This window comes from Saccostrea cucullata, unplaced genomic scaffold (genome assembly GCF_032062105.1).
Source record: "Saccostrea cucullata isolate Sc308-1 unplaced genomic scaffold, CSIRO_AGI_Scuc_v1 ctg10306, whole genome shotgun sequence".
Classification (NCBI taxonomy): domain Eukaryota; kingdom Metazoa; phylum Mollusca; class Bivalvia; order Ostreida; family Ostreidae; genus Saccostrea; species Saccostrea cuccullata.
This window is the reverse complement of record NW_026924561.1, coordinates 1-23,416: the sequence shown is the minus strand read 5'-3', so window position 1 is coordinate 23,416 and position 23,416 is coordinate 1. Positions and strand designations below refer to the sequence as shown.

General features: G+C 33.7%; 1 protein-coding gene and 1 long non-coding RNA gene across 2 annotated transcripts; both read left to right on the top strand.

Moving 5' to 3' along the window:
- Positions 1-2,692: 2,692 nt before the first annotated feature.
- On the top strand, positions 2,693-3,551 carry LOC134266714 (uncharacterized). The gene is made up of 3 exons (XR_009992027.1): positions 2,693-2,786; positions 3,156-3,230; positions 3,369-3,551. It is a non-coding gene; the product is annotated as an uncharacterized LOC134266714 (long non-coding RNA).
- A 2,084-nt stretch (positions 3,552-5,635) lies between these two features.
- LOC134266713 (carnitine O-palmitoyltransferase 1, liver isoform-like) lies at positions 5,636-23,362 on the top strand. The gene is made up of 17 exons (XM_062748933.1): positions 5,636-6,046; positions 8,268-8,380; positions 8,903-9,019; positions 9,323-9,399; positions 9,538-9,628; positions 15,309-15,389; positions 15,653-15,739; positions 16,115-16,230; positions 17,955-18,016; positions 18,268-18,363; positions 18,535-18,584; positions 18,973-19,057; positions 21,382-21,485; positions 22,132-22,198; positions 22,432-22,521; positions 22,766-22,836; positions 23,074-23,362. Exons 1-17 carry the CDS (start codon positions 5,723-5,725, stop codon positions 23,360-23,362), a joined length of 1,920 nt encoding a protein of 639 aa, XP_062604917.1. The 5' UTR covers positions 5,636-5,722.
- The last annotated feature ends 54 nt before the right edge of the window (positions 23,363-23,416 follow it).

Sequence of the window (23,416 nt, the reverse complement as noted above, 5' to 3'; positions counted from 1 at the left end):
AATGCTACGTATATGAAACAAAGAACTAGAAATCTTTGAACAGGTGCCAGAAAACGTTTAGATCATGTCACATGTAATGAACTATACTAAGGAAAATTTTAAACAAAATTCATTATGCACTGAATTTAAATATATAATATTAATTTATATCCTCCACTTGAAAAATGTTAGCGGACGATTGCTAATCATCTATTTCCAAGTATTTAATTTTATTTTTGTTTGTTTGAATTCACTCTCTGTTTGATGCATTTGCCATGTAAGATAAAACGTCATTACACGCAATTTAGAAAATGACTTCTTAACACGCAATTTAGAAAATAAAAGTAATGTCATGTTTTGAAGAATTTCTGTGTTAATATTGTAAAAAGATTTATAAAACGTTTTCAAATGTTTTCTCTTTCCTCTTATTTTAGGAAACTATTGTCCAGAATTAACAATGACGCCGAGACAATTGCCCGGTACAGTCAGAGCTCTGGGTTACTGGACGCTTTCAATTCCAGTCAACGTATAAAGGTAAAGTGTTAAACACCTTCTAGTCCAGTCAACGTATAAAGGCAGTGTGTAACTATATATAAATGCCGTTTCATCTTGGGATCCTTGCATCAATTGGTGCCGTGACCAGTATTCCCGTTACAATTCACATGTGTAAAGTTTTGAAGCATTACACTTCAAACTAATTATAAACATAGCTATCCAATTTTCAAACGGGATCTGACTTATATTTTCCAGAAGATTAAATGGATATAACGTTTTCCAAATGGGTACATTGATAAGTAGGACTATAGGCCTTGAACAAAGTTTATAGTAGGACCTACCGAGTAACTACAATATTAGATATTTTTCCTTTACCAAACTATAACATGATCATGACCATCGCATCCTATAAATGCTTAGCTAAAAAATTATTGGCTTTGCTTAACATTTTAGACAGCATTTGTAAGTCGGGTTGAGTTTCGTTACCGTTATTTACTCATGCTTCGTATAAATCCATCACTTTTGTTAGGAGATTTTCACCCAGACAACCCCCATACCAATGACGTCATCAGTCACCAGTCCAATCACATGGGATTTCAGTGTTAAACACCTTCAAGAGGCTGGTATACAAAGATTATTGGAACTAAGATTTATTGGTTGTATATAGTTTAGAATAGAATATGAAATATAGGATTTATACATACATGGATCATTATCACAATATTATCATAATTATGTAGTCTATTAATCAACAATATTTTTACACTTTAAACCTACATATGTAAATTTTTAACCATTACACTTCAAAAAAACTAATTATTAACAACATAGCTACCCAAAATTATATGTTATTTAACCCCATGGTGCCCATGGGGTTTTTGTGGGGTTTTTTGTGGGGTATTTTTAAGAATGTTTCCCCATGGATTTTTTTTAAACTTTTCTCAAAAACTACAGAAAATGTTGAATTTTTTTTTTTAAATCAATTTGATTATAAAAACCCCACCATAAAGGAGTAACTACAATATTAAATATTTTTTCCTGTACCAAACTATAACATGATCATGACCATCACATCCTGATAAGTGCTAAGCTAAAAACTTTAATTAACTTTGCTTTACAAAATTAAAAGCATTTGTAAATCGGGTTGATTTTGCATGCACCGTTATTTACTTATACTTCATAAATAAAGCCAAATCACTTTTAAATCCCTCAGGAAGATCTTCCCCACGGGGAAGACAACCCCCATACCAATGACGAGAGTCATCAAACAAAACCAGTCCTTCACATGGGACTTCTTCTGCTGTGAAAAGAATATCTAGTAAGAAGAAATGTTATTCTAAGTTTACATTATTAAAACTAATATATATTGATTATATATAAATTTTATTTCGAAATAATTGTTTTTTTATATACTATAACATATTACACACTGTACCGGTAGGTTAAGAAAATTCAATTAACATTGCATGCAAGCAAAATTTAATGATTTCAACGGTCAATTGCATACATGTACCATTTTCTTTTTCAGAAAAAGTACAGTCCAAATCACTTAGTCAATCCATATATATGCACTGACTTCACTTTTAAAAGCTCACTAGTCAGAAGTTCTAAGTATGGATCGCAGCTAATCTTCTTTTAAAAAAGCAGAGAGAATCAAAAAATTGTCCCCTTTTGATTTTAGAGAAGTCACTGGGACCAGGTCGAGGGTCATCAAACCTAAGCACGCAGTCCTTGGTCAATCGCCGGAGGGAGATCAGTTAAGCGGGTTTGCTGTGGCAAAATCTTCACTTAGCCTGTATCTTCAAAATCTAAATATTTTACAGTTGAAATATCGACATCTAAAATATAACTGGATTATGTGTATTATTACATGGTCCTTGCTTGAAAGTGCACTACTGAATATAAAAAAAAATCAGTCCAAAAAATTTGATACAAAAAAAAAGTATGTAAAAAAAGAAAATTTGTCGAATCACTTCGAAACCCTATGGAAAAAAGGGTGGTGTATGGTGTACAATCATCAGTTTTTTTATTTGTAGAATGGCCACTTACTCTTCACCTTTAAAAGATCACTGTAACGTGCCTGTTGAAGGGAGGGGGGGGGGGGGTGGTGGTAAACCAATTTCACTAAATGTTCAATGCCTATATTAATCATTTATTTCTTTGCAAAAAAGTGGGGGAGGGGATCAAATAATTGTCCCGATTTGATTTTAGAGAAGTCCAGGTCGGTGGACACAGTGGATCTACTGAAGCTGGTGGAGCACGCCGAGATCGTGGTCAATCGCCGGAGGGAGATCGCACGCGAGATTAAGCGGGTTTGTATGGACAGTAAATCTTCACCTTGCAGGCACGTAAAGCCAGGGAGGCCTCCCCCAGCTTCTTTTCAAAAGATCAACATCTTAACATTAAAAATGCTTATTAAAAGACCAGTTGGCACCCCCTCCCCACTTTATGTTGTGGTATAGTCAAAAAGTTTACTGGTATAGGTTATTTAGTAATGTTTCGAAAAATTTTGGTATATATTCTGAAAGAGTTGTAGCCAGCTTCATGAGGGCGCGGGATTCTTCGTTTGGAAGGCTGAAGATGTAAATGCATGAACAGTTTAACAGTTGAATTTTTTTCTAATGATTAATTAATTAATTCAGAGTTGTTAGGGAATTTTTTTAATACTTTATCTTTTTTAGCTACAAAATGAAGAAAATATTCTGAAGACAACAGAAATGATATTAAAGAAAGAGATACAACTTCTACAAAAGCAGGTTAATGACTCTTCAATACTAGTATATGGTCATGTACTCTCCAAGCTATTGGCCAATTGGGCTAAAATGAGGTTTATAATTGTACTTTGTATACAGTGCATATATATGTATAAGCAGGCTTAACTTTTTATTTTGCAGAAATCTAGGACTCCGGCAACTTCACTCCAAAGACTAACTGTGAGGAATTAGGAAACGTGGTCCCATTGGTTCCCTGTGGTCATTTGAAATCACGTGGTTTAAAAAAAATCGAAGTTTATAACAATATTTCCTGACATTTTATTCACGAACTCAAGTTAATTTATGATTTATTCGATCTCTATACATGTGTATGACTATGTATAGCTTGCTCAAATATAATAAACGGTCTGTACGTTCTACAGTGTGATGAATTTTCATATCAGATGATAACTGCATATTTATTTTTGATATACTACTATCATAAATTTAGAAAATGTTAAATAAAAAAAAGATTTAAGATTTACTGGCAATGTTGAAGGATGAGTTTTATTTTTATATGTGCGCATTCCTTTTAGGAAGTGAAGTATATCTTAAAAGATATGGTGGGTAATATTTATACTTTTCATGATTTTTTTTTAAAACGAAAGTCCAACCCCCCCATAGAATATTGGTATACATTGTATATACATGTACATACTAGTATATCACCATATTTAGTTAACTAAAACATCCCCCCCCTCAAAAAAATAAAAATTAAAAAAAATGAGTAAATACACATGTGATAATAAAAAAATGAATAAAATATATAATTAAAAAATAGGTTGTCATTCAAGAGTGGAGCGAAAAAGCAGTTTCAATATTTTCATTTGAGTTAGGGAGCTGAATAGATTACATATAAAATATGTACATGTACTTGCTACCAGGGAATGACAAACGAGGCTTTGTGTAAATGGAACAACAAACGAAACCATTGATAAATCAAATGCATTGAGAAATAGACTGAGATGAACTGCGCAGTATAGAATTGGAGATTATATTTAGATATGTAACTGAAGATGAATAACTGAAGAAATTTATCAACTAGCCTACATATATATTATAATTTTCTAATGATTATTAATAGAATTTCCAGCTTTAGAAGATGGTTAGAAGTGAGAGTTAATATTTGGGTTTTGATCTATCTAGATTTTCTCCGAGAGATCACATCTCGACAGACTCAATCTTTGGTTTTCGAGCTGGTCAGTTTCTTTTAAGGTGGTCCGATCCTCGAATATTCACAATCAATTCATGACTCGAATCCTTTTAATTGAAAATCGTTACATGAAAAGCACAGCCACCTGACGTTATATTTATTTTTGTTTTAATAATTAAGGAATGAAGCTTATTTCAACTTATGTTATCCGATATAACATTTCACACATATTTACGCTTTATAAACCGGGAAGCGGTTTATAAAAAAGCGTAAACTGCCTCAAGTTTTTTATATCGGATTAGTATATACTTTTTCCTTATAATTTAATTTCAGTGTAGACAATGAGACAATATTTCCTCCGGAAAAAGGCATCAATTTGAGCATTATTTTAAAAATAACGTCAAGCGCAGTAATACGTTTTTGACGTAACTCATTGTGACGTAGGCAAGTTATGTTATACAAAATATTATATCTTCCTCAGAACGATTCATACTAGGAAATTAAATTATATAAAAATAACCCTCACTTAATTAATGCTTTATTAGGAGTATATATTTTGAAAAGAAATATAAAAACGTGCAGGTACCTGTGATGAAAAATTATAAAATTCAATGTCTAACTGGTTGAGGATATCTAATAATCTTAATTGTCAGTTTAGCTTATTTTTTTAATGTTCTTAGTAATTGTACCATGAGAACTTTGTTTTAATGAAAGTTTATTAAAGTTCATTAAAAGTTCAACTTTTAACGATGACATCTGGAGCATCGTTTTATTGTACATAACTATTACCTAATTAACATTACCCCCCCCCTCCCCCAACACATATTTAAACCACTAACTTTTAAATTTATTTGCAAAATTTAAGACGTAATGCTTAACATTTTTAGTTTTATTAATGGATAATAGTCTTAAGATTTTAAAAATAAGCAATTAAAACACCTAATTAAGCATTAGCAAGGATTTAGTACTATAATTTTGGACTTTGATCCCTTAAAAAAAATCCTTGATCCGTTCCTTGAATAGCTTTAAAAATGTTGTTAAAATAAAACATGTAACGTTACATAGGCCTACCATGTATATACTAAATTATTCACAAAATGTTTTTTAACGGGGGAGGGATGTCGAAGAGAGTTCAAATAGGAGATAATGCCGTGCATTGTCACACGTGACCACAACACGTTTGTGGGCGTTGTCACAGCAAACCATTCGTCATTTCGACTTTCGGAACCTCTTTAAATTTATCTATATCCGAGGGAAAACTCCCGAGTGTTAGGTAAATATTATGAGCGGAGAAGCGGTGTAGATGTATGTCAGCGAAGTGTTGCTTGTTTCCCGCTAAATCATGCCCACTCTACCCGCAATTGCCCCGTTTTTGGGCGACACAAGTCGCCTGATTTCTTACCGAAAGTTTAGCGAAGCTTCGGCGGTCGGTTTTCTGTCAGCGATTTTATTCGTTGTGTTTTCTGAGCCGCTAAAGAATTACGTTGATTTTGGAGAGAAATGGATGAGTCTGTCTGGCCTGCCGTACCAGATGAACACGGCGATGCTGGGGTTTATCGTGGGCTTCGGATTTGTGAAGATTTTCTTGTTAATGAGGATCTTACTGTTCAGAATGCTGCTAAATTACCAGGGCTGGATGACAAATCCAAAAAGCATGGCTACCAAGGTAAAAGTTACCCCCCTTTAGAAATGTTTTGGTCTCATTTGATCATGTTTTGGCAAATTCGATTTTAAAGACAAAAAATTGCATTAAAAATCATGATAATTATGTAATTTAAATAGTTTTCCGCTTTATAGCACGCGTGAAACAATGTCTGGTTGTCTGGTTTAGCGAGAATGCAATGGAGATCAAAAAGCACTTCACTATGTACAGTGCTGTACTTCTCTAGACGTGTTATGTAATCATGCATGTATATGTATACAGTTGGGTTGATCAAGTTCTAGAGGGCCTATAAAATTTAATGTGTATTTGACTTTTTCTATCAAGAACCGTTCATGAGCTGATTTCAATTAACAATGTTCACATGTAAGAATCCAGAAAGCATTTAGCAATGCAAAACAAGTTTGTTTAAAAAAATGTTTTCATTCCAAATGCTGCATTTTCTGTGCATACTTATGTAAATAATGACAACTTTGAGACATTCTGCTCTGGAAACATGAAAGATACTAAAAAAGTTTTCTGTATAGAAGCTACTAGAAGGCTGTAAATGTAATTAAATGTATAATACATCTGAAATGAAATATAACCATGATAACACAGATCTGTCAAGGTTTATAAGGAGGTGATTGATCTATTGTACATAACTACATATGTCATATTATAACGGGAAGTGTAATCAAACGAGCTAGGGCCAAATGATAACCTCTGTAAAAGGAAAGAAAAAAATGTTTGACTGGACCGAGAATCAAACCAGGTACCCCTGTATCCCCATCTTCGCTAGCCAAGGGTTTCCGATCCGATACCTACTCTACAACCCTTGGCAGATTTGGCCGAAAATTTTAGAACTCGCGCAAACGAATTTGATTGGCTGCGAAGTCCGAGTCTTCGCAAGGTTTTTACTAATCGACGATTTTCGGCTGAATTAAAGTCTGTTCGTGTTTAATGCACAGAATAAAAGTAATATTTACAATGGATGAAAGTTAGAACGTGATCTATGCTTAAAAAACAAGGCATTAATTAATTTGATTTTTTTTCTTTTAATTATATATGTTTTCAAGAATTATTGAAAGGACCACATAAGTCCGTGTTCCGCATTTTAGATGCATCAATTTAAGCCAATCAAATGTCACGGCTCATTGATAATAATTGATATGGCAACAAGTAGAAAGTAGTGTCAAACTCTTGACTAAAAATCCACGAAGAACGATACTTTCTACCACTTTTGAGGTGTGCCCACTGCCCACAGCTGTATAAAGTTGTTTGGATATAATCCACATGGAGGTCGCCATATTGTTTCAAACGTCATATTGATCTACGTATGTTACAGCTATTTTCATTGGACAAATATTAAAGAGCTTCAAGGGACTTAACTCAATTACAGCGATAGGCGGCGCAATCAAAGTTCCCGTTTGATAGGACTAAATCTGCCAAGGGTTGTAGAGTAGGTATCGGATCGGAAACCCTTGGCTAGCGAAGATGCTGTATCCCTAACCGACTGAAATGTCAAGACCTATATATAGTATCCATGGCCCAGACTATTACATTCCTCCCTTCCTCGAAGACCCAGCTCAAGTTCTTATTAGCCCCTGACAGGACTTTCGCTGCAAAAGGGCTGGTCAAAAGCTGCATATCTGTAACATGAAGGGAATGTATGGCTAGGAATTGAATCTGTGACCCCTACATCACTATAGTCAGGTGCTCTACCGACTGAGCTATCCCTGCAGATGTCATCAGCCTTATTAAACCATTACATTTCTCCCTCCTTAAATTGTCTTCACCGTCGAAGACACAACCCAGGTTCTTATTACCCCCTGGCAGGACATTCACCTGTAAGTCCAGGGGTGCATGGTCATTGATTGATACCAAATCTGTAGCAGGAAAAAAAAGAACATGTATAGCTCAACTGGGAATTGAATCCAGGACCCCTGCATCACTAGTCAGGTGCTCTACCCATGATTACCCAGGCCAAAATTAGATCATTACATGGGTATAAATGCTAAAGAGTTATTTTAAAAATGCATTATTTCAAAGGGGGGATAGAAATGTTGAGCTCAAAAACATTTATAAATATTTTTATTGATTAGGAGTCTAGGACTGTTTTAACAAGTTTTAAATAGATATTTGGAGACAAGGACACACTAATTTAAGCATTTATTTGTACACTTTATATTCTATATCATGATAATTTTTCATTGCCATGGCAACTTATTTGATATATTTGTTTTAGATGTGGGCATTGATGCTGAATGCTTTGAGAGGGAATGGCCACTATCCGACCTATTACTTCCAACCAATGCTGCCTAAACTACCAGTCCCTAAACTCAATACAACACTAGACAGGTAAATTATAATTAAATTCTGTTTGTAACACACCATTTAATTGGATAGAAAATTAATTTCTATTGTATAACCCATGTTGCTTATGATTTATGTCAAAAATGTATCAGTCGGCTTGATATACTTAAAAATCAGGTGAAAAGACTTTTTGAAAGAAAAATTGCCCCCCCCCCTCTCAAAAAAGAGAGAAAGGGAGAAAAGCACTATTACTATGATTACATAACAGCTATGTTGAGCAACAGAATGCCTCCTCCCTAGTCCCCCTTCTCAAATTTATACATGATGGATATAATGTATGCGTGTCAGGGTTATTTTCACCTCGCGTTATTTTCGTCCTTTCACATTTGCAAACAATTTTGCTCCATTTTAAATTCACCCAGTCATAGTTTTGTTTAAGAAAATAAACTGAATACACCCAGTTACATTTTAGATTTGCCCTAATGAGGGCAGGGGGAAGGGGCAAAAAATAAAATGAAGGCGAAAATTTCCCTGTGTACAGAAATGATTTCCTGATTTCTTCGTTAGGTACCTCGCCTCCATGAAACCTATTCTATCAGATGAGGACTTCATGCATTTAACCACGTCTGTCCTGGAATTCAAAGAAAAAGAGGGACCAAAGCTACACAAGTATCTCTGTGACAGGTCAGTCGTTTTTAAAAACACTTTATTTTTTAAAATGTCTTTTTAATGATGAATCTTCATTTCTCAAAAAACTGATGACTAGGATACCATGAATATGTTGATTTTTAGGCAGTTCAAACAAGATCTTCATGTTTTTAAATCCTCATGATATCAAAATCCATGAACTTCTTAAAGATTAATTTTGGTTCTTCATTTCCTATTTTTTTTGTTATACCCGGGTATATTGATTAATTTTCATTTGTTTGTGTGTTTGTAGGGTTGCCACTAAGGATAATTAATCTTTGTTTGTGTGTTTGTTTGTAGGGCTGCCACTAAGGATAACTGGCTGATAGAATACTGGCTGAACTACGCCTATCTGGTCAACAGGGAACCATGTGCAGGTACAAATCATACCTATTATATAATTAAAGAAAAATACCTGTAACTGTGATAACTGATTTACATAATTAAAACAAATGTTTTAAATATGAAATTATGACACATTAAAGTGTTTAATATTTGGGCTTTTTTGATTTCAGTAAAAGTGAATTGTTATGCCACGGATCGTAAGGACTGCCCCACAAATAACCAAATAGCTCGAGCCGCTAACTTGATATACTATGTACTCAGGTGAGTATTTTGAGACAGCTCGAGCTGCTAACTTGATATACTATGTGCTCAGGTGAGTATTTTGAGATAGCTCGAGCTGCTAACTTGATATACTATGTGCTCAGGTGAGTATTTTGAGATAGGTTGAGTAGCTTATCTGATTTACTATATATACAGTGGAGCGCATCCTTAACCAGTCAGGGGTGTGATGAAAATCCGCCATTTCTAAAAATGACGGATTTTCGTCTCTTTTTAAAATACGTGATTCCATCATTTTTGTAAATATGACAAATTTTTGTCATTTTCATTTCCGACAAAATGCCTCTTTCACATTTGTTAATCATAGAATTTTGAATTTCCCGCTTTAACAGCAGTGTTTACACGAGTTTCCTTTCATCTGGGTCACTGATTTCTACAGACCACGTGTGTTAGAACATCAACATGGAAAGTGAAAGTTATGTTTTTGCGGTAAAATGTCGAATTTTGGTAGATCTAATTTGCCATTTTTATATGGCTTTTAGCAAGAATACGTACGTGTAGAGAAAAGTCTTGACAAAAAGTTAAAGCAATAAAAAAGTAGTGCGCCCCGTAAAACAAACGAGATATTTCAGTGCGCCTAGACCCTCTATGTATTTTGAAAAAAAACGAAATATCATCATTTTCGTCTTCTTTGCTAATTAATGCAAATACATTGACAAATAACTCTTTTACTCTTATTTTTGTTTGTACTGTCAACATAACCAGTATTGTAGTCAACTGTATTAGAGAAATCAAGTTTGTTTATGATGTTGTTTGTCCTTTTACGGTTGGTGGATCTAACATTTTACAAAGAGAGGTACTCGGTATTCTAGAAACATTCTAAATTTTTATGACTGTTTTTCGTCATTTTCTTAAAAATGACGAGTTTTAGTCTTAATAAAAATTTTACTTTTTGACGAAAAATCGTCCTTTTAAAAATGACAGATTTCCATCACACCCCTGACTGATAACCAAGGAGTGAGGGTGTCTATGGGGGGGGGGGGAGGGGGCATGACTAGTTTAGGGCCTGCAGCCTCAACAAATAAATTGATAAATTAAATCTCATGAATATTTTGGAAAGGGGGGAGGGGCAGCCCAGCGGTGACATCTTCAGTTATCAAAAAAACAAATATAAAAGACGTCGAACATGATGTAACCTTGAATACAATCTTAGGTTTCTTATAGAATAAAGTATTATTTGAACGAATATTCAGAGGGTCTAATAGTTTCTTTTTTTATCCATTTCTGTTACATGTTCAGTATAACTGGAAACTAGGGATGTCAACGAATATTCGAATATTCATTCAAGGAGTTAATATTCGAATATAAACTTAAGATTCGAATATTCGTTTTTAAGTGTACACATGTATAAATGTATTGAGAGAAAAACCTGACAAATCTGATTAGAAATTGAATCATGTTTATGCAAAATTCAAAGACACTCCTCTTGGATTACCTTAAAATTGTGAAGAGTGTACCTATTAAAGTAATTTATTCATTTGTTCATTTAATTAGTGGTATAATAGTTCCCAGTACTTACAATCAGCGTGTATTGTTGTTAGGACACAGTTTTACAGTAAACACGTGGATCCCTTGTTCATTAAAATATCATTAAAACCATTATCAGGAAATTAATTAGCAAAAAGAAATTGCTTTTAATCTTTCTCTTTTAATTAATTGTTCTGTTTGGTATAAATTTGTAGGAGTTATCAGTGTAGATTTAAGTAAGACGATCATAAAACATGAAACATAATAAAAATCTTATGAATCCCCCCCCCCCCCCCCCCCCCAAAAAAAAAAGATTTTGGATGTAAACTCTTCATATATTTGATAATTTAAAAATATAATTGCGCTGCATTTGCCAAACTCTACATGGGTTTTTATTACAAAATAATGGCATATAACATATACTGCTTGACAGAAGAGAGAAGATATGTATTTTATAATGCAAGATGCATTTGTTTTATCGAATATTCGAATATATTCGAATACTCCTATCGAATATTCGAATATCATTTATTCAGAATTTTGACATCCCTACTGGAAACCCTTTAAAGCCAGTGACATTATTCCCTCAGGGGCAAACAGAGTACATGATCTTATGATACTGTTATACAGTACTGTACTATTCTGCCTGTGGGTGCCCTCTGTGGTATAGATTCTGTCTCTTACTATTTGAAGATAGTTCTTATTTGTTGATGAGGAAATGCAGTGTTGTATAATCACGTAAATGAATTGTTCACATTAAGTGAACTGCGTAGGGTGTTCAAAAGGCTGACTCACACAGTGCTTTGTTGTTAAAGGTCAATGTAGATATGGAGCTTTTTAAACAATCAGTTTAAAAAGACAGACCTACAAAGACATAAAAAGTGAATTAATACTGCTATTTTACTCATATCCTATATATCTTGTGCAGTGACCTACTTAGTACACCATTAATTTATTTGGAATTAGGGAGGGGGAGGTGTGGGAAGGGAGGAAGTTTGGGTGAGGATTATATGAATATCAAAGGGGGGGGGAGAGAAAAAAAATTGGTGGGGATTATATAAATATCAAAAGGCTGGGGGGTGTCAAGGAAAGGAATTATATGAACATTAAAGGAATGGGGGGGGGGTGTCATGAAAAAAGTTTTGATGGAAATAAATTAGAGTTGGTTATGCTCATAATGAGGTTTATAGGATATACACAGAGTTAAATAGAATGAAATGTCTGATTCAGATCAGTGCTGTGTTGTGCCTATCTCTATGATGAACAATTTTGATTATTTTGACGGCCATTATTTACAGATAAATTAAAAAATGAACAAATAATTTTAATATGAACTGTTACAATTATTTTGTTCTGTTGTTTTGTTCAAAAATCAATTAGTCACGGCCTCGCCACGAAAAAATTCACCGAATACAATATTATTTTGATGATTTCTGTCAAAGTTTAAATTATGCTTAAAAACTTAACATGATGCCATTATATCTTTAAAATTATCAAGGACTTTTGAAGTTTTCCAGACCTGCCGAACATGTACAAATGCACATGGCATGTCTTTATATATATATGAAATTGTACATAAAAAATTACTTGAAGTATTTTAAAATTTAGAAATTTGTGCATATATGTACTTTATAAGAATAGAAACTTCTTTATGGTATTTCTAGTAAATTACCAGTAAGGAATATATAATTAACTGTATAATAAATCTAACAGTTGATAAAAGCCTCTCTACGGGTTGTCTAGCAGGTCTTTTGTTGTTCAGTGACAGGTAAAGTCACACCTGTTTATTTTCTAACTCCATCAGAGAATCTTCTGGAACTAGAGCCCAATTTCTCCCGCATTCAGCCATGAACTCTCTTTATCTGACATTGTGCAATGATCTTTTATCATGTTTATAATATTACGTCTTTAATATGTTTATAGCTGTTTACAGAGTGTGCATGGATTCTATTTAATTAAAAGTATGGCACAATGTCATATAGACCTGTTACAGTTAGCCATTACATGCACTATAGGGAGCCTGCCATTATAAAGTACATCTGGCGATTGATTTTTAGCAAAGTTTGTCAGAGCAGCCCTATAATTTATGTTTATACAGAAAAGAGAAGCCTGTGTTTATCTGTGTATTGGCATTTTGTTAATGAGTGGAGGAAGATTCTAGAAGTACATAGATGCTTCTCGTATATATGAAAGTATAACCCTACACATAGAGAGGTGTCCATGTAAAGAAATACTGGTATTACATAGGTCAAAATTCTCGCATCTGACAAAATCTGAGTGGCTTTATACAAGGAAATTGGCCTAATTAACCTCTTGAAGCAAGGATGAGGTCTTTTCTGATTTAAGTGGGCATAACATATTTAGATCTGTTGCACAATTTGTAGCTCTGTAGTTTCTGTTTACCTAATTTTCCCCAATATAACATGCTATTGACATAAGACTGTCATATCATTATAGAGGTCAGGTATTTCTACAGGTGAGATGACCTAATTTTGTGGGTAACTGTACCCAGTGACATGAAATGACCTTTTGATGCACATATTGACAGATTTTGTTTCATGTTTATATATCAACATCAGCTGATTCGGGTGAAATCTATGATATGTTGTGATAATTTTTCTGTGTTTACATTGATGTCAAGACGTTATCTGTACTCGTAAATAATTAGAACATCACTCATTCATGTCAATAGTATAGATTGTACCTCTGTTAAATCACTGTATTTAGCGAGCTATAAATCAGATTACACTAATATATTGAGTCAGTTACATTGTCATACCGTGTGATATGGTCCCCCCTCCCTGCCTGGGGCCCCACTATTTTATTTTTACCCCTCACAGGCTCCAAATGTAGGTTCAGACCTTTCACATCAAAGAAGTCGATTAATGTAAAGCATTTTTGAACTAGTCTTTTGTTTCAAGTGTAAAGCATGAAACATTCCAGCTTTTATAAATGTTTGTTTTAATGAAGCTTGAGTTATGTTACTAGAAAGGGGAAAAAAGTCATCTATTACATGAAAGTACAATATATTTTTATTTGTACATGTGTATAATCAATTTCTCAGCTGATTCTCACACTGTCTAGCCATGAAAATATATACAAATGTACATTTTGCATATATATTGATGGATTTTAACTCATTATCATAATTAGGAAAATTGTATCACAGTGACTGTATATCTAGATACTAAAATAAAATTGTGTGGATAATTTGCTCATTATAAAAAGGGAGTGCAATATGTAAATAAAAATGTAGTCATACACACTCATTAATTAATCAGAAACATTAAATAATCGGAAGTGAACTGGAATTTGGACTTACATAGCTCAAAGATAAAACTGTTTGTTCTATATATTCGATAAAAAAATTGTGTGATACATTAGCACTGTTTCAGAAGTGCATTTGATGTTGTTCAAATGAAGTTGTTTTTTAGAAAATGTAGTTATAGCTAAATTAGGTATCTAAAACTTATAGGCTGATCTTCTTTACCATCATTATTGTATATTTTGATTAATTATTAGTCACTTGGAGCTTTATTTATTCAGTCAAACTCACTATCTCAAACTCAATGGGACTTATAGGGAAAATATTGAGTTATCATACCCAAGAGTTGGAGGTATGCAGGGTAAAATTGGTTGGAACTTCCAATTTAAATTCATTTTTACTTATCCATAGTATATGAGAGAGGTTGATGTATGAGGTTCTGACATCAGTTCAACATATATGAAATATCCTAAGAAATACCCTCATATGGGGTGTTATTCAGGTAGACTAGTAGACATCTGATTTGTCAGTTCATTACACTTGTAGACATCTGTGTCCTTTTAATGTACATATGTGGCCAATACGTAATCTATCAAGGACCTGTATACTGATTACCATGGCGATAATATTAGGGTTTGTGTCTCGCTGGTTGACATCTATAATTAAGGCTAAAATCATTGTAAATAAATAGAGAATAAATTCATAACATTTAAAATAATATGATAATGGTGAAACTGTGCAAAATAAAAAAGTTTTCAAACAAATTTTTACTATAAATACTTGATGCAAATTCTCTCAATACACAACACACAGTCATAAGTGAGATTTTATTTGACATAATTTTAGAATTGTATCGTAATGTATGCTGATACCGAAAGTTTATCACCTTGTATACACATGCTTCTGATGGGCTTTTGTTGATCATTGTAGGTTCCATGAGCAGACCCAGGATGAAACCCTGACCCCTCAATATCTTCAAGATATGATCCCCATGTGTATGGAGGGTTATAGGTAAGTTATTACATCTTTATTACAAGTGTGTACTTATATATGTACATGTGAAATGTTTATCGAAGACTATCCACATGTGTATTGAGGGTTTACAGGAGAGGCATGTTATTTTGTGTATTGCAAGGAAACAGTACAACACAATGAGTAATAATTTTTTAGGATAAGAGATATGATATTTAATACAATACATTCTATGTGTACATGTTTGAAAAATTCTCTAGTTTTTATTATTAATTAACCTTCATAATTTTTTTCTATTGTAGACAACAATTTTCAACAACCAGAATTCCTTATGAAACAATAGATCAACTGATGAAATATGAAGATTCTAAGCATATTGTGGTCTACAGGTCGGTAGTGATCAACATGATAAACTCACTCATTCTCACTGACATTAGAAATGTACTTACCCTGCCTCTGATAAAAATCGTGAAATTTCATTGGTCGAGCGCAATACTGCATGAAGCAATGTTATGCTGTCTTCCCACCTCACATTGCTAATGTACCCCCTCAACATGACCTACCCACCATAATATAAAAAATTTACCAACCACACATCATCAATATACTGCTTTCACGTGACCCGCATATGGATTCGCCCAATATGGATTTTTTCAAGGACCCCACATATTTGTATACATCATGTATTAATACTTGAAGAAACTTGAAAAGTTTATAATTCTTTTAAAATTGTACAGCTGTGACTGTAATTGTTATATTGACAGAAATGGTGCCTTTTTCAAGCTGGAGGTGTTTGCTCCTGACAGTGATGGCAAGAAAAGGTTGCTGACAGTCACAGAATTATACGATCTTCTACAACAGATAAACCACCAAAGTCAGGGTGGGCACAGGAATTACTTTTACAATTGCAGAGTAATTAAATGCTTGTATTCAGATAGTTTTTTCTTTTCGACAAAAAGTATAGTAAATACGATGCATGCAAATACTGTATACAGGGAAATATTCGCCCCCATTTTATTTCCGACCCTCTTGCCCTCTCGATGGGACAAATTAAAAACAGGTCACATTCAAATTACACCTCAGAATTTCATAGACAGAACTATTACTTGGCAAATTTAAAATGGGGCAAAATTGTTCACAAGTTCAAAAGGGCAAAAGTAACTCGGGGTGAAAATAACCCTGTATACAGTAGTGCTTTTGTTAGCTCACCTGAGCTGAAAGCTCAAGTGAGCTTTTCTGATTACATTTTGTCCGGTGTCCGTCTGTCTGTCCGTCTGTCTAGCTGTCCGTCTGTCTGTAAACTTTTCACATTTTCGACTTCTTCTCAAGAACCGCTGGGCCAATTTCAACCAAACTTACCACAAAGTATCCTTGGGTGAAGGGGATTCAAGTTTGTTCAAATGAAGGGCCACGCCCTCAGTCAAGGGGAGATAATTTGGGAATTAATGAAAATTTGGTGGCATATTTTATATAAAAATCTTCTTCTCAAGAACCACTGTGCCAGGAAAGATGAAACTTATGGGAAAACATCCTGAGGTAGTGTAGATTCAAGTTTATTCAAATCATGACCCTCGGGGGTAGGGCGGGGCCAAAATGGCCGACCAAAGTTTTACATAGAAATATGTAGGAAAATTCTTTTAAAAATTCTTCTCAAGAATGACAAAGCCATAATTGATCATATTTATATGGAAGCATGCTCAGGTAGTTTAAATTCAAATTTGTTCAAATCATCACCCCCTGGGGTAGGGCGGGGCCAAAATGGCCGACCAAAGTTTTACATAGAAATATATAGGAAAATTCTTTAAAAATCTTCTTCACAAGAATGACAAAGCCATAATTCATCATATTTATATGGAAGCAAGCTTAGGTAGTGTAGATTCAAGTTTCTTCAAATCATGACCCCCCCGGGATAGGGCGGGGCCAAAATGGCCGACCAAAGTTTTACATAGAAATATATAGGAAAATTCTTTAAAAATCTTCTTCTCAAGAATGACAAAGCCATAATTCATTATATTTATATGGAAGCATGCTCAGATAGTGTAGATTCAATTTTGTTCAAATCATGATCCCCGGGGGTAGGGCGGGGCTACAATGGTCGACCAAAGTTATATACAGAAATATATAGGAAAATTCTTTTAAAATCTTCTTCTCAAGAATGACAAAGCCATAATTCATCATATTTATATGGAAGCAAGCTTAGGTAGTGTAGATTCAAGTTTGTTCACATCATGACCCCCAGGGGTACGGCGGGGCCAAAATGGCGGACCAAAGCTTTTAAAGATATATATAGAAAAATTCTTTAAAAATCATTTTATAAAAAATAGCAAATCCATTATTGGTCATTGGTCTACATTTGGATTTAAACTTTACAATAAAAAGCCATTTTCTACTTTTTCCTACCCTTAGTGTTCAGGTGAGCGATGTGGCCCATGGGCCTCTTGTTTGAACTTCTGTCCTTGAACAATTTTTTCAAAAATTATCTTCTGGCTTGCTAGTGCTAATTTAAGTTTATTACACTCAAGCTATTATCAGCTAACTTCTGCTCTGAATTTATGTATAATTAAAAGAATTAAAAACCTACATGTAGTAACATTTTTTCTTCAGATAATGATGAAGCATCTCGAGTGGCTGTGTTTACATCAGAAAGAAGAGACACATGGGCCAAGGTCAGAAACTGTATTTAAATTAATCATTAGTAAAAAAATCTTTGTTTAATTAGACTCAGTCATTAATCTTAAAAAAAATATCTTGAATGATTTCATGGTGACTAGAACTCATTAAGCTTTTATAATCATAAAGAGCAACATTATAAGCTGCAGAGTTTTTAAAAGAGGCAAGTTTTGCAATAGGAGAAAGTGCACAGAACTAGAAGGTAACAGGAACCTGTTAATTAATTATTGATTAATTATGTTTATAGGTTAGACAGAGACTGCTAACAACCAGCAACAGATCCAGTCTGGAGGCGGTAGAGTCCTCCATCTTCTTTGTTTCTCTGGATGACATCGCCCCAAAGGTCAGCACAGCTAAAGTTACTGTTAAAATAAGCTTTGTTTTACATAAACTTGCATTGAGTCATGTTATTTCATTTATCAGTTGTTGCATACATGAAAGAAATTTTGGTCTATTTTTAGAACATTTTTTTTATTTTTAGAATATTTCTATAATTTTTAAATTCTATTTTTAGAGCATTGAGGAAAATGGGACCTTCACAATGACAGGAAATGGTTTCAACAGGTAAGGTACAGGTTTGTCTAAAATCAGAGGACATTTAGGTGACTACAGGGTGTTATCAAAATAAAAATATGTCCATTTTAGAAAACATGCATTGAATTTTACTATAGGAACTAATGGTATATTTTGAAAAAAAGTCTTTATTGACATGGTTAATCTAATAAATTTAAAGTATTATACTATAAATATAAACATGATGAACATGCAAGAGATACCCAATTAAATTAGAACTGTTACTTTTTCTAATAAACAGAAACAGAAATTTCCTGTTGATTGTTTACATGATACAGTGTATGTATAATCATTTAAGACTGCTTGTGAAGCAGTGTTGCTTGGTTTGGATAAGTCAACCTTTGTTGACCTTTAACCTTGTTTTATTGGACATTGTCAGGTGGTTTGACAAGTCGATACAATTCTCAGTGTTCCGTAACGGTAAAGTGGGAACCAACGTGGAACACGGCAGTGTGGACGCCACTGTGAGTCGTCACGTGTCACTTCCTGTTTGTGTTGTGCCACTTCCTGTTTGTGTTGTGCACTGCGTAGCTTAGTGTCATAGACAGAAATATATTAGAATTCCTTGTAGCATAGAATCAGACACTGCGCCTGTTATATTTACATAGAAGTTTTCTTTGTCTTGTTCACTTTATTGAATTATTAACATGATGTCACTGGAAATATGTTTATATCAAATTATTTTTGTCTATTTAATAAGTTAATAAAATGTGTATATGAAATAAATGTATATATTTTCTACTATGACAAGGAAAGCTTTTAAAAAAATCTTGTACACTCATACTCTTTTGTTTTGCTAACTTCTGTTTTGTTTCACTTCACACGCTGCTTCAGAAATAATCATAAGTTTTACTAACATATCAATTTATGAATACATGGTAATTTTTGCAGCAGAACTCAGCTATGCTGTAATTTTAAACAAAAAACTGATTAGGGACATGACAATTAATACTGTGTATAACAAAGGAGAGATTTATTTTGTTAATTTTTGGAAAAATGAGGAAATGAATGGGGGTAGAATTAGTTGACATTAAATAACTGCTCTGAAGCAGTGTGTAAACTGATAACCTGTTTGTTCCATATAGCCTACATCCCAGGGCTCCATGGGGAATTTGTTTAATTCTTGTAGAACTCTGTAACTAGCTGTTTATCTGCACTGCATCACAAGAGTATGTACTAATAGGGAAACAGGGAAAGTACATATAGCTGTTAATAGTAGTAGTTTGAATTTAGACCAGTTGTGATGTTATTTTCACCTGTTACTTGACCAGAGTACCTGAGCTGGTACAGACTACTTTCATAAGGAAGTGCTTGTAGGAATTTCATGTCCATTATAACTTAATTTGTTACAATTCTGACATCTTTGACAGGTGGTTTGATAAGCCGGCTCAGTTTGTATTGTATGACGATGGTCGTCCATTGTAACAATTGTGACTTTTTTAACAGGTGGTTTGATAAGTCGGCTCAGTTTATATTGTATGTTGACGGTCGTACGGGGGTGTGTGGGGAACACTCGTCTGTGGATGCTACCGTGAGTAACGGATTCAGAGTCGGGGATTTTTACACTCAAGTTATAAACTTCCTCTTCATGAATTAAAAAAAAAATCTTTTTATTTTTACAATCTGAAATTTATTTTTTTTATGGAGATATTTTGTAAAATATCAAGCGGGCTGTGGTTCATTGATAAGTTTTTATTTGAATTTGGGGAGGGTTTTGACTGCTGAGTTTGGTATTTTGTCAAAATTTGGGTTCTAAGTTTAAGCTTGGACTTGGGTATTTTATTGCTGATTTACAAGTCACATTTTAAACCATATCAAATATATTAATTTGTAAATGAGATATGAAAGGTAAATAATTTTTTTGAAAAAATACATTGTAATAAAAAATCCAGGATGTAAGGATTTTTTTTTTATAGAATTCATACTTTCCTGTAAAGATTCTGTTGATTCTTTACTAGTATATACTTATTTTTTCTGTGTTTTCTGGCCAAGATCTTGCCACCTTTTAAAAGTATCACTGAAGTCTTTAAGTTAATTTGTAACACATAAACAAAGTAATGACAACTCCATACCAGAAGCTATCTTTGTCAAACTCTTGTATTATAATAGGAATGAATGATGAACAGTCAAGTCTGCATTACTGATTCACTGTGTAACTAAGACTCCTTTGTTTTCTGACACTTCTAGGGTTTATTGTATGAGGTCTTATATTGTCTGCTACAGCAAATATTCAGGTGGAATTAAGCATTTTGTTATTAATAATTGTTTACTGTGAAATCACTAATTTTCATGGGGGTTTTATTTTCGTTGTTTTCGTTGTATATAGAGACCCACAAATTTATGTCCACCACGAAATGTAAATTTTCATATGCACAACTTCTTGAAAGTTCTTCATCCACGAAATCAAATCCCCATGAACCAGCATTTTTTCCTAAAACCACGAAAATTTGACCCCACGAAAATATGTGATTTTACAGTATTTAACTATTTTATTCCATGTATTGCATGTGGTTGATGTTTGTGGGCAGCGCTTCAAAGCATGTCATTGACTTTATTATCCTACTGATAATTAATATCTGACACATAAACTTATTGTAATTAATCTAAATTATTAATCTTCATGCTAAATTATTTTTGTAATCATTTCTTTTTACTTCATACATAATATATTTATTGCTGTATCAAACACCAGTAAATGACATTTTAAAAAAGATCCTATATAATTTATTACATATAGAATCTGAATTAGAGAGAAAAGAATTTTAAGCTTGCTTTATTGTTTGTACAGTTGCCAGGGCGATTATGGGAGTATTTCCTGCAGAATGAGAAATATACAGAGGATGGACAAATTGTACGGGAGAAATACAAACGAGCACTCCCAAAACCTCAGAGGTAGGTATTTATAGAACACACTCCCTAAACCTCAAAGGTGGGTATCTATAAAACATACTGAAATCCCAGAGGTGTATATAGAACAGTCACAAATAGGCGGGTAGTTTTATTTGAAAATTCCCTGAACTAAACATCTTCAATAGAAGTGGATACCAAATATTTTCAAAGCAAGGGTAGGGGGATAAATTTATCACCACTTCCCTACCTCTAGGATAGAATATATTCATTAAATTTATTCAATACTCTCCAAACCTTATATAGGTGGGTATAAACCAAAATCTCTAAAACAGAAACAGACCAATAATATATATGTCATACAAAGAGAGGTAACTCTGATTTGACACTAATAGTAACGATAACTATTAAATGGTATCACAAAACAACACCAGCCCTGTGCCCAAAAATACACACACCACAGATACAATATAAATCCACAACCTCAAAACTTGTAAGGTACATGTAATTGTCAATGGAAATGATTCTGTATGTGTAGGATCAAAATTTATAGACTGGCATATATATTTATTATGCACCAAATGAGTTCATTTTGGGGTGTTTTATACTATTTTTATACTCCTCTTTCTATATATTTATATATACATGGCATTGTTTTACTGGAGACTTTAACTGAGACATTGTGTTACAGGTTGGAGTGGGATCTGACAGACTTTGAAGCAGATATAGATGAAGCCTACAACAACTTCAGAAAACTGGTAACTAGGAAGATAAATTATACATTCTTTTGATAACATATTACATATTTGTATATAGAGCTTGTAACACAAGATCTAATTGGACTGCAAGCTGATTCTAAATTTCTGTACACTTAACTTAGCCTTATAAAAAAACAGTTATGTCAAAAAGTACAGTTTATCAGAAAAATTTATGGGTCTGATTTGAATAGACCTCTGGTTGATTGTTCTATATAAATTATTTCTTTCACCAGGCAGATGAGTTTGATCTGATAGTGACCTCCCCTGATTACGGTAAAGGCTTCATTAAAAAGAAGAGGATGAGCCCAGATGGTTATATACAGGTATGGAGGAAATAATTAACTAATATGTATACATGTAGATGATTACATTTTTATATTGAAAAAAATAATATGCAGAGAAAATAGAATTCACTTTTTTTGTATATATATTTACAGAAGTTAATGGTTAGTTATTTTCTTTTGAAGATACAATAATTTGATAAAACATTTGAAAATAATTGCATTTTATATATATTGTTCAAATAAAGAGTTGTCTAACCTGATTTTGATTTTTTTCTTCCACCAGATGGCTCTCCAGCTGGCCTACTACAAGCTGCATAATAAAATCGCCAAGACTTACGAATCAGCATCTACAAGGTCAGAGAACTATATCACTGTATAGACTAACACATTGATATGTAGAGAGTTGATGTGCTCCCATAACACAAGGGCTTATATTATTGTAAAATAACTTTTTAAAATAAAGTTACTACATATTTCTTCTGCTTTCAAAAATGTTGCCTTCGCAGTATTTTGTTCTAGTTGGTTAGGGCACCTTATTATAGGAACTTAATGTTAGTCAAGGAAATTAAACCCAATGTATTCTGTTTTCAGGATGTTTTGTTCCGGGAGAACTGAGACAATCCGGCCGGTGTCTGAATTCTCCTGCCAGTGGGTCAAGAGTATGTTTAATGAGCGAGCTACGCGAGAGCAGCGGATCATGCTACTGAAGAGAGCGGTACAGTACCAGACACAGAATAAAATCGACGCCAGTCTGGGGATGGGGTGGGACAGACATTTATTTGGGATGTACGTGGCCTCTCGTGAGCTAAACATGCCACAACCAGCCTTGTTCAGAGATAAGGTGTGTTGTCTGTGTGTCTGTACAGTTGATGTGGAATAGAAGGTAGGTGTAGGTTTTATTTCTCTTGTCTCTGTGGAAAGCAGCTTTGGCTAA